The sequence below is a fragment of the Lutjanus erythropterus genome, chromosome 10 (genome assembly GCF_056507025.1).
Source record: "Lutjanus erythropterus isolate fLutEry1 chromosome 10, fLutEry1.hap2, whole genome shotgun sequence".
Taxonomy (NCBI): Eukaryota; Metazoa; Chordata; class Actinopteri; order Lutjaniformes; family Lutjanidae; genus Lutjanus; species Lutjanus erythropterus.
The window spans coordinates 16,864,062-16,885,645 of NC_139326.1; the positions used below are offsets into that span (position 1 = coordinate 16,864,062).

The 21,584-nt window shown below is 38.0% G+C and overlaps 3 protein-coding genes across 4 annotated transcripts; 1 reads left to right on the forward strand and 2 right to left on the reverse strand.

Moving 5' to 3' along the window:
• Positions 1–2,311: 2,311 nt before the first annotated feature.
• hint2 (histidine triad nucleotide binding protein 2) lies at positions 2,312–5,072 on the reverse strand. Of its 2 annotated transcripts, none has more exons than XM_084728432.1 (5): positions 4,524–5,072; positions 4,271–4,408; positions 3,998–4,102; positions 2,800–2,872; positions 2,312–2,688 (listed from the first exon to the last, which is right to left on the reverse strand). In XM_084728432.1, the coding sequence occupies exons 1-5, from the start codon at positions 4,737–4,739 to the stop codon at positions 2,597–2,599; spliced, it is 624 nt and encodes a 207-aa protein (XP_084584558.1). In that variant the 5' UTR covers positions 4,740–5,072; the 3' UTR covers positions 2,312–2,596. The 2 variants fall into 2 exon arrangements, with proteins under 2 accessions (XP_084584558.1, XP_084584559.1); XM_084728433.1 differs by having other exon boundaries at positions 4,653–5,036.
• A 610-nt stretch (positions 5,073–5,682) lies between these two features.
• Positions 5,683–10,051, forward strand: mrps30 (mitochondrial ribosomal protein S30). The gene is made up of 5 exons (XM_084728431.1): positions 5,683–6,396; positions 7,481–7,626; positions 7,714–7,819; positions 9,062–9,238; positions 9,499–10,051. Exons 1-5 carry the CDS (start codon positions 5,790–5,792, stop codon positions 9,756–9,758), a joined length of 1,296 nt encoding a protein of 431 aa, XP_084584557.1. The 5' UTR covers positions 5,683–5,789; the 3' UTR covers positions 9,759–10,051.
• A 634-nt stretch (positions 10,052–10,685) lies between these two features.
• emb (embigin) lies at positions 10,686–19,609 on the reverse strand. Its single transcript, XM_084729505.1, has 9 exons — positions 19,465–19,609; positions 17,054–17,131; positions 16,686–16,869; positions 16,415–16,497; positions 16,098–16,234; positions 13,942–14,100; positions 11,687–11,804; positions 11,558–11,588; positions 10,686–11,469 (listed from the first exon to the last, which is right to left on the reverse strand). The coding sequence occupies exons 1-9, from the start codon at positions 19,607–19,609 to the stop codon at positions 11,409–11,411; spliced, it is 996 nt and encodes a 331-aa protein (XP_084585631.1). The 3' UTR covers positions 10,686–11,408.
• Between the last annotated feature and the right edge of the window lie 1,975 nt (positions 19,610–21,584).

Here is a 21,584-nt window from a genome sequence, read left to right on the forward strand (position 1 = left end):
TTGTGGAGGAGGAGGTTTTGTGAGAGACTCTGTTGACAAAACAATAAAAGCAGAGGAGCCTGCTCACACTGAATGGGGGCTATATCATCTCTTACTTGTGTGTCACTCAGACATATATACTGTGCATCTCCAAAGGTTAGTGAATTGATTTTGCTTCTGTCAAAACTTAGATGGCGAAAGCTCAAGGTTTAAAGTTCAAGCTTAAACTACACTGTAAAATTAATTTTACGTTCTGACATTAAAAAGCAAAAGCAAAAAAATGGCTGTCAATGAACAAAGACTTCCTGTGTGTAAACCCACATACAAGACATCCAGTCCCCACAGCATTGCATGACAACAAGACACCATACACATAAGTCTTTTCACACTTCACACACTGTAATATAGCATAAAAGCAATTTGTAAATGATAGCTACCTTCTCCGAGGACAGAGCTGATCGGCATCAATTTGACAGTTGCTGTCAGCTTCAGGAAAGACCTGGATCAACCTTTGCCTGGTGCAGGCGCTCGACTGTTGCCCCCTGCAGAGAATATCAGCCTATAGGGTACTTGAGTGAGTGCAGAGGAGTTCCCCTGCCCTCACGCCTCGTCAGGAGCAATAGAGACTTGTGCAATCCCCTTAATACCTGTTGCAGAGGCAGTGCCGACCTGTTAAAGACTCAACAAACTAACCCAAAGGTTACGACTCACGGAGGAAGAGGACCTGAAACCTGACACAGTCTGCACCAGGCATAAACCTACTTTGTTTAGAAACTGTAGACAAAGGTTAGCACTGTTGACAGTCCAAAACATTTAACATTTTAAACTATGATAGAAGGATCCTATAAAACAATGTGTTAAGGCCTGAGTTAATGGGGGTGGGGGGATTTAGACTTTTACTATCCTAAACCTGCAGCCATTATCAGATATGCATGACAAGGCCTGAGAAATAATGATAAAACTAGATAAGTTGTCTCAGGTTTGTGAGGACAGATGATGTTTTGACCCAGAAAAAAGTTATTCAACAGTTGAAGAAAACTTGTGCAACTCTTACTTTTTCAAATTGACACATCAAGAAATGTGTGCATAAGGGAAATCCTTAAGGGACAGCAATTCTTACTTGGGATCATTCTGACACACCGCACACTGTGGAATAAGTTTTAAATGTCAAAATATCAAACTCCTTATGTTTTTTACGTCATTGATACAAGCCTTGTTTCCTCTTTTCTGCTGAGCTCTGTAATCTCACAGCTGCGTCTGTCTATGCGCCGTGATCAAGGAGGTTAACACTGTTTTTTAAGTAAATACAGGGGAAAGTTCAACCCCCCCGCCTCAAATGACCCACAGTTACCTTACTCAAGGGCACCTCGGTCACCGAATCATACCACCCAGTCACACCACAGCTGTCTCCAACACTCAGCTCCGACTCTCACTGCTTACGCTGTATCTTGGCACACGCCATGTGTGAAAGTTGTGAGAGACAAGTGAGGGGATCCATTAATGCCAGTAATGCTAAAAGAAGTACTGGAAAGAATGCTGGAGATAAATTATATTGTGTGCCTTAAAACGGTGTTCTTAGAGTAAAAATGACTAAAGACTTTCAGTGAGAACCACAACCATTTTGTTCATTTTCTCCCTTAATATTTTCAAACACCATGTTGGTAAAGAAAATACATAATTGAAATGGAATAGAATATTCAAGTATGTTTTCATTAGCATATAATCACCTGAAAATAACAATCACTATGTTTTTGTTATGGTAGAATGAGCTGTTAATATTTACAAAGCGTGCAGGTCGTCTTCCACAGAGGTTTGCATGTTTCAGTGTTAAAGAAGGCCAAAATGGACAAACCGAACACTGGTTCTTGACAGGACATTTCACGTATTTTGCAGCTAGATTCCACTAAATCCTACACACTGGTCCTTAAATAATTTTACAAAATACTTGGAAATTTAGTAGAGCAGGATTCCATTGCCTCCCATGTGTGAGTTTCTTAATAAACATCTATATTCAAATGTGTTGTTTAGGATTCATATACTTGTCATTTTTTTTATTATGTGTTTGAAATTCATTGTCTCCTTTTAGGGATGTTTAATTCAATTATTTATGTGTCTGGGGTGTTTGATTGTTTGCTCAAGTGTTGCGAGGTCTGGTCCCCTTTTTTGAGTGGTTGTTTTTACCTGTTCCTTTAGTATAAATGTATGCAAAGAAAATGTAATACACATTGACAAAGAAGAATATGAGAAATGTCTGCTGATAAAAAATATATTATGTAGCTGGTAGTTGTTTATCTGTATTATGTCCTACACAATGACAATTTAAAGAACTGAGTTTTCAGCTTTCCATATTAGAAATAGTGTCTTTATTTGCAGCGGTATCAAACATAATTACTTTAATCATCATTTTTACATTTGTCAAGATCAATATATTTACATGTGAGATTCTGTTTGGTGATGTGTTTTTTTGACAAACACTGGGATGAGAATATGAACTCATGGAGGAACTACTACACCCATCATACACCATGTCACACTCATGGGATCAAACATAAGAAAGAAGCCCGATAAGACAGAGACAGAAAATACTAACAGACACTTAAACGTACACATGAAGCCATTATCCCGGTGGCCACTTCATCTGTCTTCCCCCCAGGACATGGATGTGAAGGTGGTAAACTGACTGAGCACCGTGCTTTCCATCGTTGATCACTGTAGAGGACAGAAGCATACCCAGAATTCAATGTGCAAGTAAGATAAACAGCCTGTTCACGTAAATGACTATAGGTGCATTTCTCTTATCAAATAAATAAAATGACTTACCCACTCTGTATCCCTCCTTTAGAGATTCTTGCTTTGCCACATTTTTGGCAACAACCAACAGATGTCCTAAGAGCTGAAAGTTGAAAGGGGATGACAGTTGAGCTGGTGTTGTAGCTGTTATGGCTTATCAAATATTAGAATTTTGAGTGTGACTGGACATGGAGGAAATTTTGTGACAAAGGACCCAGGTTGGACCTAATCCCTGGTGGGAAGACTATGTCCTGAAAATATAAGTTTTATCTTTATCACTTCTTGCTTTGTGCATTTTAATGAAAGCCATGTTAAATTATGTTTGTTATTAAATGAAATCAGTGATATGAATAAAACTGCCTTGTCTGGTTGCTCCACTTTAATATTAGATTTAGGTCACAGAATCAGAAATACTTTATAGATCCAAACAGGAGGAAAAGGTCTGTGGTCATACGTGTTAATAACTAATAAACAATAGACCTCAGGATGCATATACAGTATGTATGGTTGGTATTCCAGAGGGTATATGAAATGTTGTTATTTCTTTATTTGTATGCCCTACAATACAATCAAATCCCCACATAAAAGTCATTAAAATCAGCTGCAGCTGCTCTTATTTTATTTTGCTAAGTACCGATGATTTGGGGTGGTTTCAAGTTGCGGCAATGAGATGCTATTCCTCTGCTATCAACAGCAAATAGACTTAATATACACATACAACATGAGTGGCTTGAATCTGGGGATTGGCTGGGGGCTTGCTGTGTGGAATCTGTGCAGTGTTTGTTCAAGGATTTTTAAGTGAAGTGAAACAAATAAGTGTTGTAGGTACATATCATTATAACACTCAAAGTGTAAGTGCTGACATACATGCTCACACATGTTTGCTTACTTTTGGTCTAGGGCTATATTCTTAATGGTTTGGGCTTGGCCCCTGAGTTTCCATTAAAGATAACAAAGTTATTAGACTATGATGACAAAAGTCCATAAAGAAATGCTTTTCTGAGTTTGGTCTAAGACTTTGACAGAAACTGATATTGACCCCATCCAACACCTTTGATATGAGTAGCCAGGCCTCATCAGTGTCTGACCACATTAATGCTCTTGTGGCTGCAGCCAAAATCTTTGGAAAACCTTCTCAGAACAGTGGATACTCTTATAGGAACACATTAATGCCAATCGTTTTGAAATAATGATCCACAGGTGTAGAAGAAAGGAGGGATGAGTTTACCGCAGCATCATCATCTTTGGCCTCACTTATTCTGGGAATGGGGACCCTTGGAATGACCAGGAAATGAACAGGGGCCTGTGGGCTGATATCCCTGAATGCCAAACACTGATAAACAGACACAAAACAACATACGCAAAGTGTTACATTGCACAACTTTACTTTGAATTCCTTTATCTACAATTCAGCAAACATATGTTAATATATCTCTGGACTCCACGTGGAATTGGCCAAATGAGATAACTCCAACATGTTTTGAAGAGGCTGATTGTTTACCTTCTCATCTTCATAAATGATATCTGCAGGGATGCTTTTGTCAATCACTTTGGAGAAGATGGTTGGAGCTGGGGAACCATACTTCTTGCTGGCCTCCTCTGCCAGCCTCACCTCGTCACTTTTTGTGCACAGTGATCTCTGTGGGTCGGTGACACGTGACAGACAGTACAATAAACGCTCTGAACTGATAACTGCTGTTAGCATGCACACAACACGTATCAAAACAACGTATGATAGGCACAACAAACCAAACCTCTTGGTGGTGAGGCACTGCAGGTTTCCCACAGCCACCACCAGTGCTGTCATAATGCTCTGCCGCAGCTACCGATAATAAAATGTTTAAAAGAATAAGAACAAGAAGGTTTAGTTTTAGACCAGCTACCTCAGCTCGACAAACACGGTGCAAACGGGTCAGGTAAGCCGCTCTGGTTCCGACGAACTGCGCCCGTAAAATCTGACGAAAATACATAGCTAGCTAACTAGCTATAGTATAGTTTTTGACACAACACTGCACAGTCCAACAATCTTCCCAGACGTCAACTCGGTCGTGCCTGTCCTGTTTAGAAGGGAACCCCAGACCCCTGACAAATCTCGCGAGAGTGATTATAACCCAAACTATGAGATTTCTCAAATCTTACCCAACAGTTTTGTTCCAAAACCTATCCAGATCTTAGCCACAACACTTAACATTATTAGTTATTATTATTGTCTTTTATTAGTTTGTCGCACGTACATAATGAATAAACTATGCGTACAAATCTCACGAGAGTTTCGCAAATCAAAGGTTCCCTTCAATATAAGACCGGAAAACTGCACTGTACGTCGATGTTGCCTTCACAAGCCCCTTGTAACGTTTACACTGCCCGTCCTGAATTAGGTCGTGAATACGACTTGTCTCCTTTTAGAATAGGTTGCCGGAAAACACGTATACTTAGAAAGGTATGAGGTTTTTGTTTATCCGAAATCAATTTATAAAGGGGTAATCTGATTAGCAATGTCGGGATCAGACGTAAAAATACGCCTCAGGTGCGAAATTCAAGTATAAAGTAATTTTCTAGCCAAAAAAGTTTATACCTTTCCTATAAATTGTTATATATTACTTCATCGTTTACCGTATTCAAATTTTACACCTGGTCGTGTATATTTAGGCTCCAAGGGTCTTATTATTTCCACGATAATATTATGTAAAATTCAAATTTACGACACTAAGAATGCGTCCAAAGGGGGCAGTTTTATGGGTACAAGGGTCGCTTCAAGATCAGCAATGTTTTTCGATGCTAACATGATTAGCTGTATAAAAGTAGACTAAATCATTCAGTACGCCTTCAAACTGAATCAAACTAGAGTATTTACCTTTACGTTTCTCAGTTCCTACACACACGAACACGCTTTAAACATAGTTAAATACGAGAATTACATTTTTATTATGATCTTTCAGGCGCTAGGGGGCGGTGTTGTGGGAGGTTGCTGGTTCATATGTCAATTGACCGGAAGAACAAGTTGAAGTCATATGTGAAACATGGCGGCTCGCACACGACTGCCCTTGCTATTCCCTAAAAACTTGCCTTCGTTTAGAAACCATAAGCTTGTCCACACCGAGGCTGCGGCCAAGGAGCCCGCCTATCCCCCCATCGTCCCCTCTCTCACGGCTAAAAGCAAATCTGCCCGGCTGCGTCAGGTTGAGGAGCAGGTACGGAAGGTGTGTGCCTCTCCTGTGGAGGAGAAGCTCTCCCTCATCACTCGTGTCCAGAGAAAGAAATTTGTGGTTCACCCTCAGACTTTCGCACGGAACGCGGACAGATGGTACCAGCACTTCACCAAGACCGCTTATATCCCGGGCTTGCCCGAGAAATTCACTCTGGGCCAGGAGGAGTCCGCGGGGGAGGAGATCTCGCCGCCAGCCGCAGCTCAGACCACAGTACCGGGCATTGAAAATGATGCGTTCGCGGACATACGCTCTTTGGTCACTCGTGTGATTTTACAGGAGCAGTGGCACCTGAAGAAACGCAAACCATTCCTGTACAGAGAGCAGGAGCTGATGGTTGGACCTCTTCTGAGAAACCTGGTGACTGGACTCACCTACAGTCTGGCCAAACACAATCCACTGTTCCTCCACTCCAGTCTGGGTATGGATGATTGATTTGACATCAGTCAAGCTTCTTAATTTAGCTGCCTTGCCATCCAGTTAAGCACTTTGAAATCATAATTTTCAGGGCTCGTGCTTCTCTCAAACAACTTAAGACTGGTTTGTTAGATATATGGACTAGTAACAGGTTAAATAGAGCACTTTCCTGATACTCTCTTGAGTCACCACCTCTATACCAACGTGATTGTTGTTGGTTTTGAGAACATCAACAGCATTAATTAACAGAAATTTGAGAATCAGTTATTAGTGATGTATACAGCTGGCAAATTAGACACATTCATAGTTCATTTCAGTTTAGTGCTGAAGTGTTGAGTCCACAACTAATCGTAAACAGTCAAACAAAAATGATATTTGTTAGTGCAAGTTTTTGAAACGGAGGGTTTGCTTTTCTCTGTATTTTTATGCCGTAAATATAATATATTTTGAATTTTGGACTGCTGCTCAGACACAAAAGCTATTTTTTGTTGTCACTCAATTTTTAGAGTGCCTTTTTCACCATTTTAGAATAGAATACGCGTTTAATCAAGTATTATGAAATTAAATCATTATAAAAAATAATCAGCTCTTAAAAGAATTTCTAGGACAGAGTATTATTTATTATGTTTAGATATGAGTGTCAATGTGATAGCTGAATTTTGAAACTAAATCTGATACCAGAACAGTACTTTTTTCTGTCAAAAATAAAACATAATCTAACCTTTAATTCCATTAAACAAAAAACTGAAACTTGAAAAACATTGAAACACAAGCAGCTGAGAATTTAGTGCAAGTGACATACAGTTTAAAAGCAACAAATTCACGACTTAGCCTGAATAAAGAACTATCGACCAACGGATAAGTTATGAATATAAATCTGGCTAGACTCTCAGTGACATACAAAAGGTTTTGAGGTTTTATTCTCAGACACAAAAATAAAACATAAACCAAAAGCCTAGACAGTATCTAGCTTCAGATCACGATCAGAGTATTACAGTAGATTAATTTTAGCACAGTCCTCACCAGATTGCTGTTATTCCAGAAATGTTTCACCTCTGAGAGTCATATTGTTTGTGTTTCTCCATCAGATATTAATCCCCAGGTAAACTTCTATTGGAGGAGAGGGCAGAGAATCATCCCAAAGGGGCACCGGAGAGGCCGGCTAGAGCCAACCAGGTTCCAGATTGATGACCACCCGCAGAGTCAGATTAGGATAACACAACAACTGCCACAGGTAGAAATCGTAAAATAAATATAAATACATTTAATAATATATGTGATTTTTGTTCTAATCATTTTCTGTCGTTTCATTTACTCTTAGTTTGTCCCGCTGGAGTCCTCGTATGCAGCTGAAGTTCCTGAGGTCACATTAGCTCCAAACCTGATGCCTCTGTTCAGAAGACAGTATGACAATCATATCTTTACAGGTAACACAACTACAAGAGACCAGTCACACCTACTGTGTCGTAACTCCTCCTCCTGATCACTGATGATTTTAGTAGCCAAAAAAGAACATAAATGCATCATGTTGTATGCTTGTTACGTGATATGAGTTGGATTATTCTGTTACCCCTTGCTGTCACAAGGGGGCGCCAACATGCAGATTTTGGAGATACAATTACTGGAGACAAACATTGGTTTTTGTGTTTCGCTCTAAACATTTCCACTAGTCTAACATGGTGTAGCTGTACACACAGTTGTAGCCCTCTGGATGCTTCTTGCATTTTTTTTGTATGCTCTGTGTTCCAAATTAAGGGGTGTCCAATTTTCATAGATTAATAACATGTTCCTTAATATACATATGTGACAAATCTCTGTCATGTTTCCCAGAGTTATCAAATTTCTTGTTTTGTTCTACCAACAGTTTAAAAGAAATGCAATTTAGTGTAATGCAAAGAAAGAAGAAAAAACTGCAAAGTCATGACATTTGAGAAGCTGAAACCATCAGACTGGGCTTTTAAAAGTCCTGAAAGTTTGGAAAATGGTTCATTTGAACATTTATGATTTCAAGGTCAGAAATATGCTTTAATTTGAATATACACATTGGAAAATGCTTGATTTTCAATATAGTCTGGTGTTTCATTGACACAAACACTCATTAAAACCAAATATCTTTGAATATTTGAAATGAAATGATCCTGTCATCATATTTGTTATTTATAACTAAATAAGGCCTCTGTCTGTTACTGTCTGTTACTCTTGAAATTAGCAGGCAATAAGTAATCACGATCAAAACATACAAATAAAGGTAGTGAGAACAGCTGGTAAAATAAAAAAGTGACCATATACATTGATTACTGTGGGTATAAAAGAATTTGAAATTACATTTATAGATGTGATGTGAAGTCTTAGAGAGCCTGGAATTTTTTTGGTTTAGGTTCCTTGAAAGTGCCTGAATTTTACTCTCAAAAATCTGTAAGAACCCTAAAAATATTTGGCATAATTGCTTGAATATTTACTTAGCAACAGCTGCTTAATTATTTTTCAGTTGACTAATAGACTAATTGTTGCAGCTCTGAATGTTTCTAGCAAAGACAGTACATCCTTGTTGGTTACATAGAACAGTTTCATTATTTTATATCAATCAGATATGGACAACATTAAAATATTGAATTATAAAGCTGATTTGTCTGTTTACATTAACCCCATCCTCTTGGTCTCGTTAACAGGTGCCAAGCTACCAGACCCAGCATGCTACGGTCACACGCAGTTCCACCTGGTGCCTGACCGATACCACAGAGACCGGATGGCTCGGCAGCAGCAGTCTGATCAGGTTGAGGTCTTCCTCAGGGCCAATGGACTTGCCAGCCTCTTCGCCTGGACAGGAGCTCAGGCCATGTACCAGGGTGAGTTATCAACACAGAAAAGAGATATCAGGTGTATTTCTTACTACAGCAGAACTTAGGATGCAGAATATACTGTATTCTTGTGATAGATACTCATAGATTTATGTTCTTAAGTTTTATGTTTTAAAGTCATCATAAGGTGTTACAACTAATAAATACCAGGTGTGCTTTAAACAGGAAATAAGAGTAAATTATATAAGTGGATGGCCGACTTTATGTTTATGCGGTTGGTGCTCATACCTCCCTATCACTTCCTGTAGGTTTTTGGAACCATGAGGATGTCACCAGACCATTTGTGTCCCAGGCTGTGATCACAGACGGCCAGTTCTTCTCCTTCTTCTGCTACCAGCTCAACACAGTGGCCCTCTCCGTGGAGACGGACGCCAACAACCCCAGGAAAAACCTCCTGTGGGGCACAGAGAGCCTGAGGCTTTATGACAGCGTGCAGGACGGAGAAGTGGTGGGTCTGAATGACAGCGTCATCAGACTTCTGGTCCAGTTCCTCATGAACCAGCCGTAGAGTTCTTCAGGTTTCTGTCCTAGTGGAGATTCCCTTAAGTCTGTCTTCTCCAATGCCATTTCAATAAATCAACAGAGAGTGCTTTTAAAGAGCCCAACATGGCAGACATGAGGAAGTATTGTCCAACTGTAAAAAATGTAATCTTCAATTAAAAAAAAAAACAGAAGAACCTTTGTAAGGCTGTGTTAAACAGGAAACTGAACCAAGTACTGAAAAATTACTATACGCACATCTCTTATTATAATTGTGCAGACTGTATTTATGCTGAAATAAAACCATGCTTGTCAAGTTGATGCTCTTGTGTGTTTGTCAATGATTACTTACTTATTTTGGGATTTGGGGCCTGCTAACAAACGTACACCTCTTACAAAGCCTTGCATGCCTTACCAGAGATAATGTGCTGTCTCCAGTCTCCTCAGTACTAAAGACAAAGTGTCACTGTCCTGATATGAAGGCCATCCTAAAGAGTTGGTTCAGCAATGGATTTTTTTTTAAAACTCTAATTTTTCCACCCAGTTTTAGCAACAAAAGCCGGGAGTCTCTGTTGAATGAAGCCTTTAGAGACTGTCATGTGATTTACTATTAAAATTCTGTCATTCACTGTTTAAGACTTTTGTTTTTTTTAACTCGAAACCACTTTCTTTTAAAGGAGCACTACACAGATTTCACCTTGCACTTATGATGGGCAGTTATTAAAAACGCCTCAATCTGGCTGCCAACCAACACTGACTCTACTGACAACACTTGAGGCACTTTATTAGACTGCATGCAGATCCCTCTGGAGTACATTTTCTTTTCACGTGTGCAGCAGAACGTGACAAAACCTGTGAACATACTGTAAAATTAACAAAACATCCATATTGTCTAACACAATGTGTCAAACACAAGTTGATAGCTACAGACAGTTATTAAAACAAACACAATGACTGTGACGTATATAGTTTTATTTTGCTTGTTTACATAGACAGTGACACACCTTTCAGGTTAAATGCAGGCTGATAACTAAAGACATGTAAGTGAAATGATCACGGGACAACATGTTCATTCTGTTTTCAGACATTAACATGAAAAAGACACACAAGCCTCTGCATATATGATTATTTATCTTGATATATGTGTTAAAGCATGTTAGACACACATTACTGCACTGACAAACTGAAAAGTGACAAAAAGTTGTTGCAAGCACAGCATTACTGGTTAGTTAAGTGTGTTTAAGAGTGTAAGGCACTGCTCACAAACCATAATGCACCGAGTAAAGAGAGGCTGAGGTCAGAATTTGAGTTTACTTTTTGAGACATAATGACGTGTGTCAGTGTTTCCACAGGAAGTGGGTGAGAGTTTTCGAAACTAACACTTATAGGAAAATGCTTCGCTCTTCTATACATCCTGACGCCACTACTGATGAAAATATTTATTAAAAAACTATATCTTCCATTGGAGCGAGAAATAAAACTTATGCATAAAAGAGGCTACTTGTGGAGTGATCATCAGGGGGAGGTTATTGCCTTTTGTTTGGTGAAAATATTTTACTAATAATAGGTTTCATATACACAAAAGAACTGAGATATTGCTTTTAAGGTCTTAATATCTGAAAAGAATCCAAATATTTTAAAGAAGCTTGGGTCAGTTGGATTTAAGTAACTGCAGTCTTCAGACTTTCCTCTGTCTCATTGAAGAACTTCCCTCTGATGCATTATTTTCTCCCTGTGTCCTGATGGGGCGTAAAAAAATATAAATCATGAATAACAGCAAACATCAAACTTAAACAAAAATGACAACAACATTCTCATAGTACTCACAGTGTGCTAGTTTGGTCGTTCGTCCCATTTCCTGAGAATAAGGCAAATAATTTGACATTAATATACAACACACTGCACAACACACTACACACTGACACAAACGAGTAAATCTCAGTGCTTTCTGACTACCTGCTGTGTAGTTTTTCTTGGACTGACTTTTCTCGTAGAGCAGAATGGCAGCGACCAGGACGATCACCTCGACCACGATGGCTATGAAGGGCTTCAAAGGCTCGTAGAAGTTGATGACCTTCAAGTAATTGTAACATTACGAGTTAAAGTCTTCATTCATTCATTCATTCATTCATTCATTCATTCATTCATTCATTCATACCTGACTAAAATATCAGTATCTTATCTGTCACAGGCCAGAATGTTTGAGAATATTTGTTGGTCTGTTGTGTTTTATTAGCTTGTTGTTTTTTTATGTAAAATGTTCAAGGTTAACAAGTAATCACAGTTGTTAGATACAACCCCAGATAAACAAAGTGTTCCCGAGCCTATGCAGTGATATTCTTTGTAGAATTATTGGTCTTACAAAGTGGTGAACCTCGTCCCAACCTTGCCCCTTCATACCCAAGTATACACTACCGGTCAAAAGTTTTAGAACATCCCAATTTTTCCAATTTTTTATTGAAATTCAAGCAGTTCAAGTCCAATGAATAGCTTGAAATGGTACAAAGGTAAGTGGTGAACTGCCAGAGGTTAAAAAAAACAGGTAAGACTACCCAAAACTGAAAAAAAGTACATTTCAGAATTATACAAAAAGGCCATTTTCAGGGAACAAGAAATGGGTTAACAACTTAAAGGTGTTCTGCAGCAATGGAGGTTGATCAAGCCTTGAAAGTTGGTGCTACCAATTCCTACAGGTGTCCCAACTTTTCTTGATTCCTTACAACCCCCTCTGTCTGCATAAAAGTAGTGCTGGAACACACTGTGGTACCAGGCATTATTTGAACAGTATTGTACTGCAGAAAGTAGTGTGTTGCTATAAAAATGGCAAGAAAAAGGCAATTAATGGAAGAGAGACAGACCATCGTAACACTTAAAAATGTAGGTCTTTCCTACAGAGAAATAGCGAAGAAAGTCAAGGTGTCAGTGAATACAGTTTACTTCACCATCAAAAGGCACAGGTATGGAAAAGGGAGGAAAAGGTATGGCAGACCCAAAAGCCACAACCAGAATCAGAAGACAAGTTTCTGAGAGTCAACAGCTTGTTTGATAGGCGGCTCACAGGACAACAGCTTCAAGCACAGCTTAATAGTAGTCGTAGTAAGCAAGTCTCAGTTTCAACTGTGAAGAGAAGACTTCAGGTTGCAGGTTTGACAGGTCGAGTTGCAGCAAGAAAGCCATTGCTAAGATGTCAGAATAAGGAAAAGAGGCCTGCCTGGGCCATGAAACACTGCCAACGGACTACTGAAGACTGGGAGAAGGTGTTATGGACTGATGAATCAAAATCTGAAATCTTCAGTTCATCACACAGAATTAGGTGTAGGTGAAAGGATGGTTCCTCAGTGTGTGACATCAACTGTCAAACATGGAGGAGGAAGCATGATGGTCTGGGGCCGTTTTGCTGGATCCAGGGTCGGTGACTTGTACAGACTGAGAGGCACTCTGAAACAAAATGGCTACCACAGCGTTCTGCAGTGCCGTGCAGTAACCTCTGGTATGCGCCTAGTTGGTCAGGAATTCATCCTACAGCAAGATAATGACCCAAAACATAAAGTCCAAGCTATACCAGAACTACCTTAGGAAAAAAGAACAAGATGGTAAGCTTGAAAACACGGAGTGGCCAACACAGTCTCCAGACTTTAACCCCATCAAGCTGGTTTGGGATGAACTGGACAGAAGAGGGAAAGCAAAGCAACCTGCGAGTGCCACACATTTATGGAAACTTCTGCAGCAGAGTTGGGAAGAACTTTCTGAAGAATATTTGATTTCCATTGTAGAAAAAATGCCACAAGTGTGTTCAGCTGTTATATCTGCCAGAAGTGGCTACTTTGATTAATCAAAAGTTTAGAATATATTTTGGTTTATAAATTGATTCCATGATTTATTTTTTTTAACTTCAATTATTTATTTGTTCTATGCTTTCATTTCAGAGTACAATGACACATTAAACTGCATAATTCTCAATAAAAAAATTGAAAAATTGGGGTGTTCTAAAACTTTTGACTGGTAGTGTATATTTACAAAAATCAGAGAAATTGATGAGGTGAAATATTATATTATATATTGTCTTTATACTGTTTTCAATTGGTTGCTATGTCACAAAGGATTAACACTGACACATCACATTCTGTAAACAGTGCAATATTCCTCACTGAAATGTAGCAGTGAACACATGAACTTGAGCTAGAAATCCTTATCTACTTTGTATAACTGACCTTCAGTTCCACGTGGCCCATGGTGGTCTTGATGGCGTACACTGCACCGCAGTAATAAAAGCCAGAGTCTGCCTCTGTCAGGTTGTGCACCAGCAGTTTGGTGCTCCTCTCTTCATTTTTGATTTCATACCGGTGAGGCTCTGCAGCAGGAATCTGCTCCTAGGATAAAAATCAGTCCGATGGGTCAGAAAGGCCATAATCATGTTAAAATGTCATTTTTCAACAGATGGTGACTGTCTCATTGTCTTCTCAAGCCTTTGGGATTAAGTATTTTTCCTATGTTTGTAAGTCTTCAACAGTACAAAAGAACATCAGAACTGCCAGAGATTTGCAAAGCTCTGCCAAAATTAACATGACCCCCACATATGATGTTTCTAGCTGGAACAAGACTTTAAGTTGAAGCAGTTGGTCACTTGTGGTCGCTAGCGGTCAGTTAAGAAGAGTGAGATGTCAGCTGAATTACTGCCTTGCAGCTGCATGCCTCCACCTACCAGCCAAGTTACAGTTACATCCATGTCTGTCCAGGCTCATATGACGGATGTAGCGAAGACTTTGAAGGAATTATATATGGAACTCACCACTATATTGACCTGTAATTATAAAATAACTTAAGTGGTTGGTTTTTTTTTTGGTTTTTTTTTGCAAAATGGAAGTTCTCACTTTACATGTGTGATCCCAGTGAATAATTTTCTTTGAGCAACGTGCTGTCTTCTTTTACAGACTAATTTTACAAAAGAGTAGAAAGGACTGATGGAGAACTGAACATTATGATGTCACAGTGAAGTTGACCCTTTGGATGTGAAATGAAATCATGTCTTCAGTTTATCCAATTAGATATTTGTGTGTAATTTTGTCATGGAGAGTTATGGCCAGAAATGTGTATAGTGAGGTCACTGTGGCCTTGACCTTTGCCCTTTGACCAACATCTAATCAGTTCATCCTTCAAGTCCAAATGGTCATTTGTGCCAAGTTTGAAGAAATTCTCTTAACATGTTCTTGAGATATCGTGTTCACAAGAGTGGTATGACCTGAAAACATCATACCTGTGGCCATAAAAAAAGGGTTTTTTTCAAGGTTCATGGATCACAGAGGGCCTCAACATACAATCATGAAAGTGCAAAAAAAATAAGCCAATCAGTCCAGTAGTATTCGAGATTAGCTGCAGACAAGCTGTAGGTCCAGTGATCACACACTGACTCACACTCATGCATGCACACTTATGCCTGGAGGAGATATCAAAATACAACATTTGTGGATTTTGAAAATTCATTGAAACTGCGAGGACAAACTCAAAAAGGGGACAAAAAGTCATTGCCAGCACAGTATGAATGGTTCGTTAAGCACTTTTAAAGCGCGTAAGACGCTGCTTATAAACTGCAATGCATAAATAACAGAAGTAACAAGGAGTTGAGGTTTAAATTATTGGTAAAAAGGAAAAAAAATGCACTTCCTTTCTCACAGAGGTGACAAAATGATGAAAGAAGTCAACTAGATGAGTTCCATTTTTTCACAGGAAGGGAAGAGGTTCAGGACTGAAAAACAAGTAAATCTTTTGCTCTTTTAGTCATCATGTCACCACTGTAGATTAAAAATAAAAACTATATTTTTGAGTGAAAGAGATTAAAAAAAAAAACTTTAAATATAAAAGAGGCTACTTGTAGAGTCATTATTAAGGAGTGTCCATTGCACTTTGTTGAAAATATTTTGATTAGTAGATTTCATGTTCACAAAATAGTTGCTCTATCATTTGAAAACACGTCAACATTTTTAAAGAAGCTTGCATCTGCTGACTTTAGATAAGTGCCATCTTTTTGTCATGTCATTGAAGAACTTCCCCCTTTTTGGAAATTAATTCAAAGTACTTGAAAGTTAAGATTATATTTAATTATATTTCTCAACATCAACATTTGTTTTGAAGTGATTCTCCAGGATTTTTGACATGACAATGTTATGACTGAAGTCTCATATAAAGTTTATTATGACTTGTGTCTTCCTCAGTTAAGTATTTAAAGGCCCTCCATACCTGCACAGATGTGCTCAAAACAAAAAACGAAGCATGATGGTAAAACTAATGCTGAATGGGTGTCAATTCAAAAGTCACCAGTGACACAAATCTCATGTAGGACCACGCAAAAGGTCACAAGCAGCTCACACACCTTTTCTGTACCATTTGTTTTATACCAGTTCCAGGTGCTGGGTTTCGGTTTGGTTTCCTCCATTTTGCATGCGATCACCACAGAGTCCCCCACATAGCTGACAATCGGCTTGTCTCGCACTTCACCCATCTGTGGAGCTGGTGGGCGGCAAGGAAAACGGGCATAATAATGGTTAGTCAGTGTAAATATTGAAACTTAACATGAACGAGCAGCAGAGGCTCGGTAAGCTGATAACAATACAATGTTGCCTGGGAAATGTGAAATGTGATATATAGTACAGTTTATACATATAACTCATTAAAGGATGTGATCTGTACCTGCCAGAACAAAGTATATTTTTGCTTCATTTCCAAACACACATGAGTAATTTCCAAGGTCCTCTTCACTGTCGATGTTGACCCTGTAAATTAAAATTGAATGCAATATTTTACACTGAAACGTATTAAATGTTGGATGAATGTCCTAAAATGATTATTTTATTTGATGTGTAACAAAAAATAGTAATGATAGTAACAAAGTGTGCTGTACTTTCATGTAAATTAAATAAAGTATTTATTTTCATTATATAGTCTACAGTCCAGTACATACACTTGTTTGAGATTGTACTGCTCGTTCTCCAACTGCACTGTGACGCGACTGTTCTCAATTTCGTTCCCATCATGTCTCCAGAACCCAGTTATGTTTGGAAGTTTGTCGTGATTACCAGCCCAGGTACACTTCAGTGTCAGACTGACAGGGTTCAACAGTTCAACTTTCTCAGTCTGACTTTCACCTGTGTGGAGAGACACAGACACGGCGGAAATTCAGACACCTGTTCGTTCAGAAAAGCGTGACTACGTTTGAACGACCAAGAACTCATCATGGCCTGAACTACAGATTGAGCTTGAGTGGTGGAAGACACAATATGCTGAGAAATAAAATGTGGTCATATGGACAGATACTTTGAAAACAGTTACCTTTGAACACAACGCTCCTCTCATCTGTTTGCCGGGGAGTGATGGAAACCCTGGGCGTAGGTGTTGGGCCAGTTGTCTCTGACAAGAAAGCAAATAATTATACCAGCAGACACAGAACAGTATTTTTGGTAGGAATAATTTCCAGTGAGAGACATGCTGTCTTCACTTGGAGACTATTTTTACAGAGGACTGATGGAGAGCTGAACATTATGTTGCCACAATGAAGTTGACCTGCGACCTTTTGAATACTATAGTTCATCACTGAGTCCAAGCGGACAATTGTGCCAAAATTAAAGAAATTCCTTCAAGCCGCTCTTGAGATATCACATTCATGATAATGAGACAGACATGACGTATAATCAGTGGACAAATGGACATTTGTACTGCATTTTGTTGACGGTTTTGTTGAGCTCCGAAGTTGAACTTTTGATCCAGTGAACTGTTAATTACCCAGAGATATTTTGTTGTTCGCAGTCCAGATGTTGGGTGTGGTGGAAACAAAGTCGCCCTCTCTGAGTTTGGCCTTCAAATTCCATCCTTTGTTTAACTTTTTGGCTACCAGCTGACATGACCTGCCCTGACCTGCTGCACATACACATTATCATAAAATAGCCTACCCAGGTCAGAAAGTAACTCAGTAACTTAACTTGGATTAGTAACTGTAATATAATCACTGTTTTGGACATTTTAATCCCTTGCATTACTTGTTACTGGGTAAAGTAATAAAATTACAGTAATATATTCTTGCCCAACACTGCCAGGTGGTCAAAGACAACTGGATTTCTTGAGGACATTTTACCCTCAGTAAGTGTTGTGAGCTGGCTACCAGGGGTGAAAGTAACTAATTACAAATGCTCAAGTTACTGTAAACAAGTAGTTTTTTGGGTACTTGTACTTAAATGAGTAGATTTTCAAGTCTATACTTTTACTTGTACTTAATGATAGATTACAAGATGTAATCTATAGTTACTTTTAAAATCTTTGTTGAGTACTGAGCACAATTTGAATATCAAACCTTTAATTTGCATTTTAGTGGCCAATAAAGTGATCTGATGACAAATGGACCAATGAAAACAATGAGATACAAATGAAACACAAAACGCTGTGGCAGCACCCATTTGGAGTAAGGATGTTAACGATTAATTCGTAATCAATTAATTGCTGATAAGAATTTAACCAATTAAAGATGTAAACATGAATATTTAATCAATAATCATGGCAGTAATTCCACTTCATTTGACATTGTCATTTTAGACTTAAAATGAGTAACAAATAAAAAAGAAATGAAAACAAGGAAATAAATGTGTTTTTAATTTGAATTATTGATGATTAATTAATGATTGAGCGTTTCAACTACTGGTTAAGGAAAACATGCAAAATTTGCAACCGTAGTTTGGAGAGGTGACTGTGACATCAACGGTTAAAAGTAACTAATACTCTGAGTAGTTTTTGTAGCAAATACTTTGTACTTTTACTTAAGTATATTTCTACCACCAGTACTTTCACTTGTCACATGTAACAGTACTTGTACTTGAGAACAGATTTTCAGTACTCTTTCCACCACTGGTGTTTACTAATGTGATGCTTGAAGGTTTCTGTGGTATTTGCAGTGGAATTGACGGTGTTGCTCATTTTGACCCAGGGTTATGGTTGAGTCATTTTGATAAAGATAAAGCATGCACAAAAATAAACAAAACTTTATAAATACATCCTCTCAAGGGCAGGATCAAATGTAGAAAAAGACCAAAATAAGACCTCAAAAAGTCCTCCTTTTGTTCCAGTTTGTAGTGGTATTATAATAAGAAATACAGATATTAATTTACTGAAGCCCGTGGAAATTGACAATGATTCAGTCCGTTTTTAAGATTCCAGAGAAAGGTGAAAAGTATTCTTTAGTATTACATCAGCGGTAACTGGGTACAGCCAGTAAGCCAACAGTAAACGTGGGGCGAGTACAAGACATAATGTATTTAACTGAATCATCAGTTTCCCTAAATACTAATCTGTGTGATGTCCCTGAACACAGCTATCTAAAAAAGATTTTTCTTTTTCTGTTATTTTGTTTTTTCATACTGGCATTTATTTTTGTATCCTAAAATATTTCATTGCTCTTGATTTTTTTTAGTGACTTATAATGATGATGTAAATGCTGTCTTAGAGGATTTTACAGCTGGACAAGCTTAATTTTGGGGGACAATGAAATAGAGACAAAAAGACAATAAATACTGACAATCAGCAACTTCTAACCAAAACATGGTAGATTGTACATTAGTACGTGATGATGTGGAAATCCTATGACATTTTCTTCTACTCCTCACAAGGCTGCAGACAATTTAGTGAATTTACAGAAAGCAGAATAAGGTGTTAACACAACCACACATAGTCAAAATTAAACCCAAATAGTCATTTACTTGTATTGATGTGTCTGCAGGAGACGAGAAGCAGGAGGATCTGAGAAAAGAGCTGCTTCCAGGAGGCTGACATGATGATTATCCCTCTGTCCTCTCTGTAGGTAGGTTTCTCACTTGTGCTTTCTCGTGTCTCTGCCTGCTGCATCGTGTAACCAGCCCTCCCCTCCTCCCTCAGTTGCGCAAGTGACGCAGCCATAACATCACCCTGCAGCCAGTGGGAGGCTGACTACATCCATTATTCAACCAGACAGGGTTCATGTCACGATGCTGTGCTGCAGTGTCCTGTCCTGCAGGGCTGTGCATGGACAGAACATGCTAAAATAAACACTGTTGTGCTTTTAAAGAAAGATGTTGCCCTCTGTGTGTCTTCTGATTAAAAAAAATGTTGCACCTGTCCCAACCTGAGTGCTATTATGTTGCTGCTGTAGAGCTTTTCAGGTGTCCTCTTCTGTTATTTGAGAGGACCTGAGAGCTGAAGGTCACATGACCTGCCTGCCTTGTAATACTGTAATTAAGTAGCTTTCGGGGGTACTTGTACTTTATGAGTAAATTTTCTAGTTTGTATTTTTACTTGTACTCAACTATGCATTGCACTATGTAATATACTTATACTTACTTATGTTACTTTTAAAAACCATTTGGTGCTGATTACAATTTGAATCAATATCCAAGCATGTCATATATATTTTTGTAGCCAACAAAGCTATGTGATCACAAACAGGCCAATGGAAATCATGATAAACATATGAAAAAAATAAAACCCAACTTGATCTAATGCTGCTATTGGTAATGCATAAACATCAGCAGTTAAAAAGTAACTGGTGCTCTGAGTTGTTTTTTGAAAAGAATACTTTGCACTTTTTAGTTTTAACAGCAGTAGTTGTATTTGTGAGTGAGTAGTAGTTTAGTAAGATAAGATAAAATAAAATATTCTTTTATTAGTCCCACAACAGTGAAAGTTAGTGTTACAGCATCAAAGTAGATAGGAAAAATATAAAGAAGCATCAATAAAAAATATAAAAATAAAATCTAAAAATATAACCAAGAGGCAATATAAAAAAAATAAACAATTTAAACAAAGGAAATATGTAAACAAATAAAAAATAGGAACACTTTAAACAGAGGAAATATCAAAATAGGAACAGTATAAAGAGGGGAAATATAAAAATAGGAACAGTATATCCAACATAAGGAGCAGTTGAATTTACACAGGGGGAATATTCATTTTCACTAGAGTTCAGCTGTAGTTACTTACTGTGTCTACAAGAGGGCAGCACACTCAAATTGCCTGTAGCACAGTATGAAGAAAGAAAACTACCAAAAACTGTCCGAATTTACGGCTTTTTTTTAAATTATTCAAACAGGGAATGTACAAACATAAGAAAGGCAAATATCAAATATTTCCTCCATCCTACTGGATGCAGTGAACAAATCACAAGAGACACAAAACACATCATCAACAACAACAACAACAAAAGACAAACAAAACAATATCGGCACAAATTAAGCATCATTAAACATAAACTAAACAAAAATTGAAAAAAGGCTGAATAAACTATTTAAAACATGAATTCATTACTGATTAATCTATAGAGGTCTTTGGTTTTTCTACTTAACCATTCTCTAACTTGCTTCCAGAATAACTGTGTATGAGTGCATGAAATAAAAAGATATTCTGTTGTTTCAGTATCACTCAGTATCATTGCACACTGAATACACACATTGCTCTCATTCATTCATTATTTTGTAGTCCATTGCTTTTGTTTTAGGTGGAACTGGGCATTTGATGAATTTTGTCCTCAATTTAGATACTGTTGATTGGTCAAATAAATTCAAAATATTATTTCTAGAAAACCGGTCAGGGTATAAATCATTTGTCATGATGGCTCAAAATAATTTGTTTGAACATCTTTCATCAAGAAAATGGGGACTGAAGATGCAATAATATATTTTTGGTTAAGATAAGAAATGCTTTGTGTATGGTCTTGATAGGACAATTAAATTCTGTGAGGTTGCTAGAAAGTGTGAACTGCACCATTCATATTCAGACAATTACAAAGTTCTCTGAATAGGTACTTGGATTAATCTTATTTGTGATCAGTTTCTTCACCAGAGATGTA

Bases quoted from the DNA above. Each gene is read 5' to 3' on its own strand.
- hint2 (XM_084728432.1), bottom strand. From the start codon at position 4,739: ATGTATTTTCGTCAGATTTTACGGGCGCAGTTCGTCGGAACCAGAGCG. The intron at 4,409-4,523 runs GTTTGGTTTGTT...ACCGACCCACAG, and splicing joins CAGTGCCTCACCACCAAGAG to AGATCACTGTGCACAAAAAG. The intron at 4,103-4,270 runs GTAAACAATCAG...TCTGTTTATCAG, and splicing joins TCATTTATGAAGATGAGAAG to TGTTTGGCATTCAGGGATAT.
- mrps30 (XM_084728431.1), top strand. From the start codon at position 5,790: ATGGCGGCTCGCACACGACTGCCCTTGCTATTCCCTAAAAACTTGCCT. The intron at 7,820-9,061 runs GTAACACAACTA...TCTCGTTAACAG, and splicing joins TGACAATCATATCTTTACAG to GTGCCAAGCTACCAGACCCA. The intron at 9,239-9,498 runs GTGAGTTATCAA...CACTTCCTGTAG, and splicing joins AGCTCAGGCCATGTACCAGG to GTTTTTGGAACCATGAGGAT.
- emb (XM_084729505.1), bottom strand. From the start codon at position 19,609: ATGCAGCAGGCAGAGACACGAGAAAGCACAAGTGAGAAACCTACCTAC. The intron at 16,870-17,053 runs GTAACTGTTTTC...CTCTCCACACAG, and splicing joins GAGGAGCGTTGTGTTCAAAG to GTGAAAGTCAGACTGAGAAA. The intron at 14,101-16,097 runs GTGTGTGAGCTG...TTTTTATCCTAG, and splicing joins AAACAAATGGTACAGAAAAG to GAGCAGATTCCTGCTGCAGA.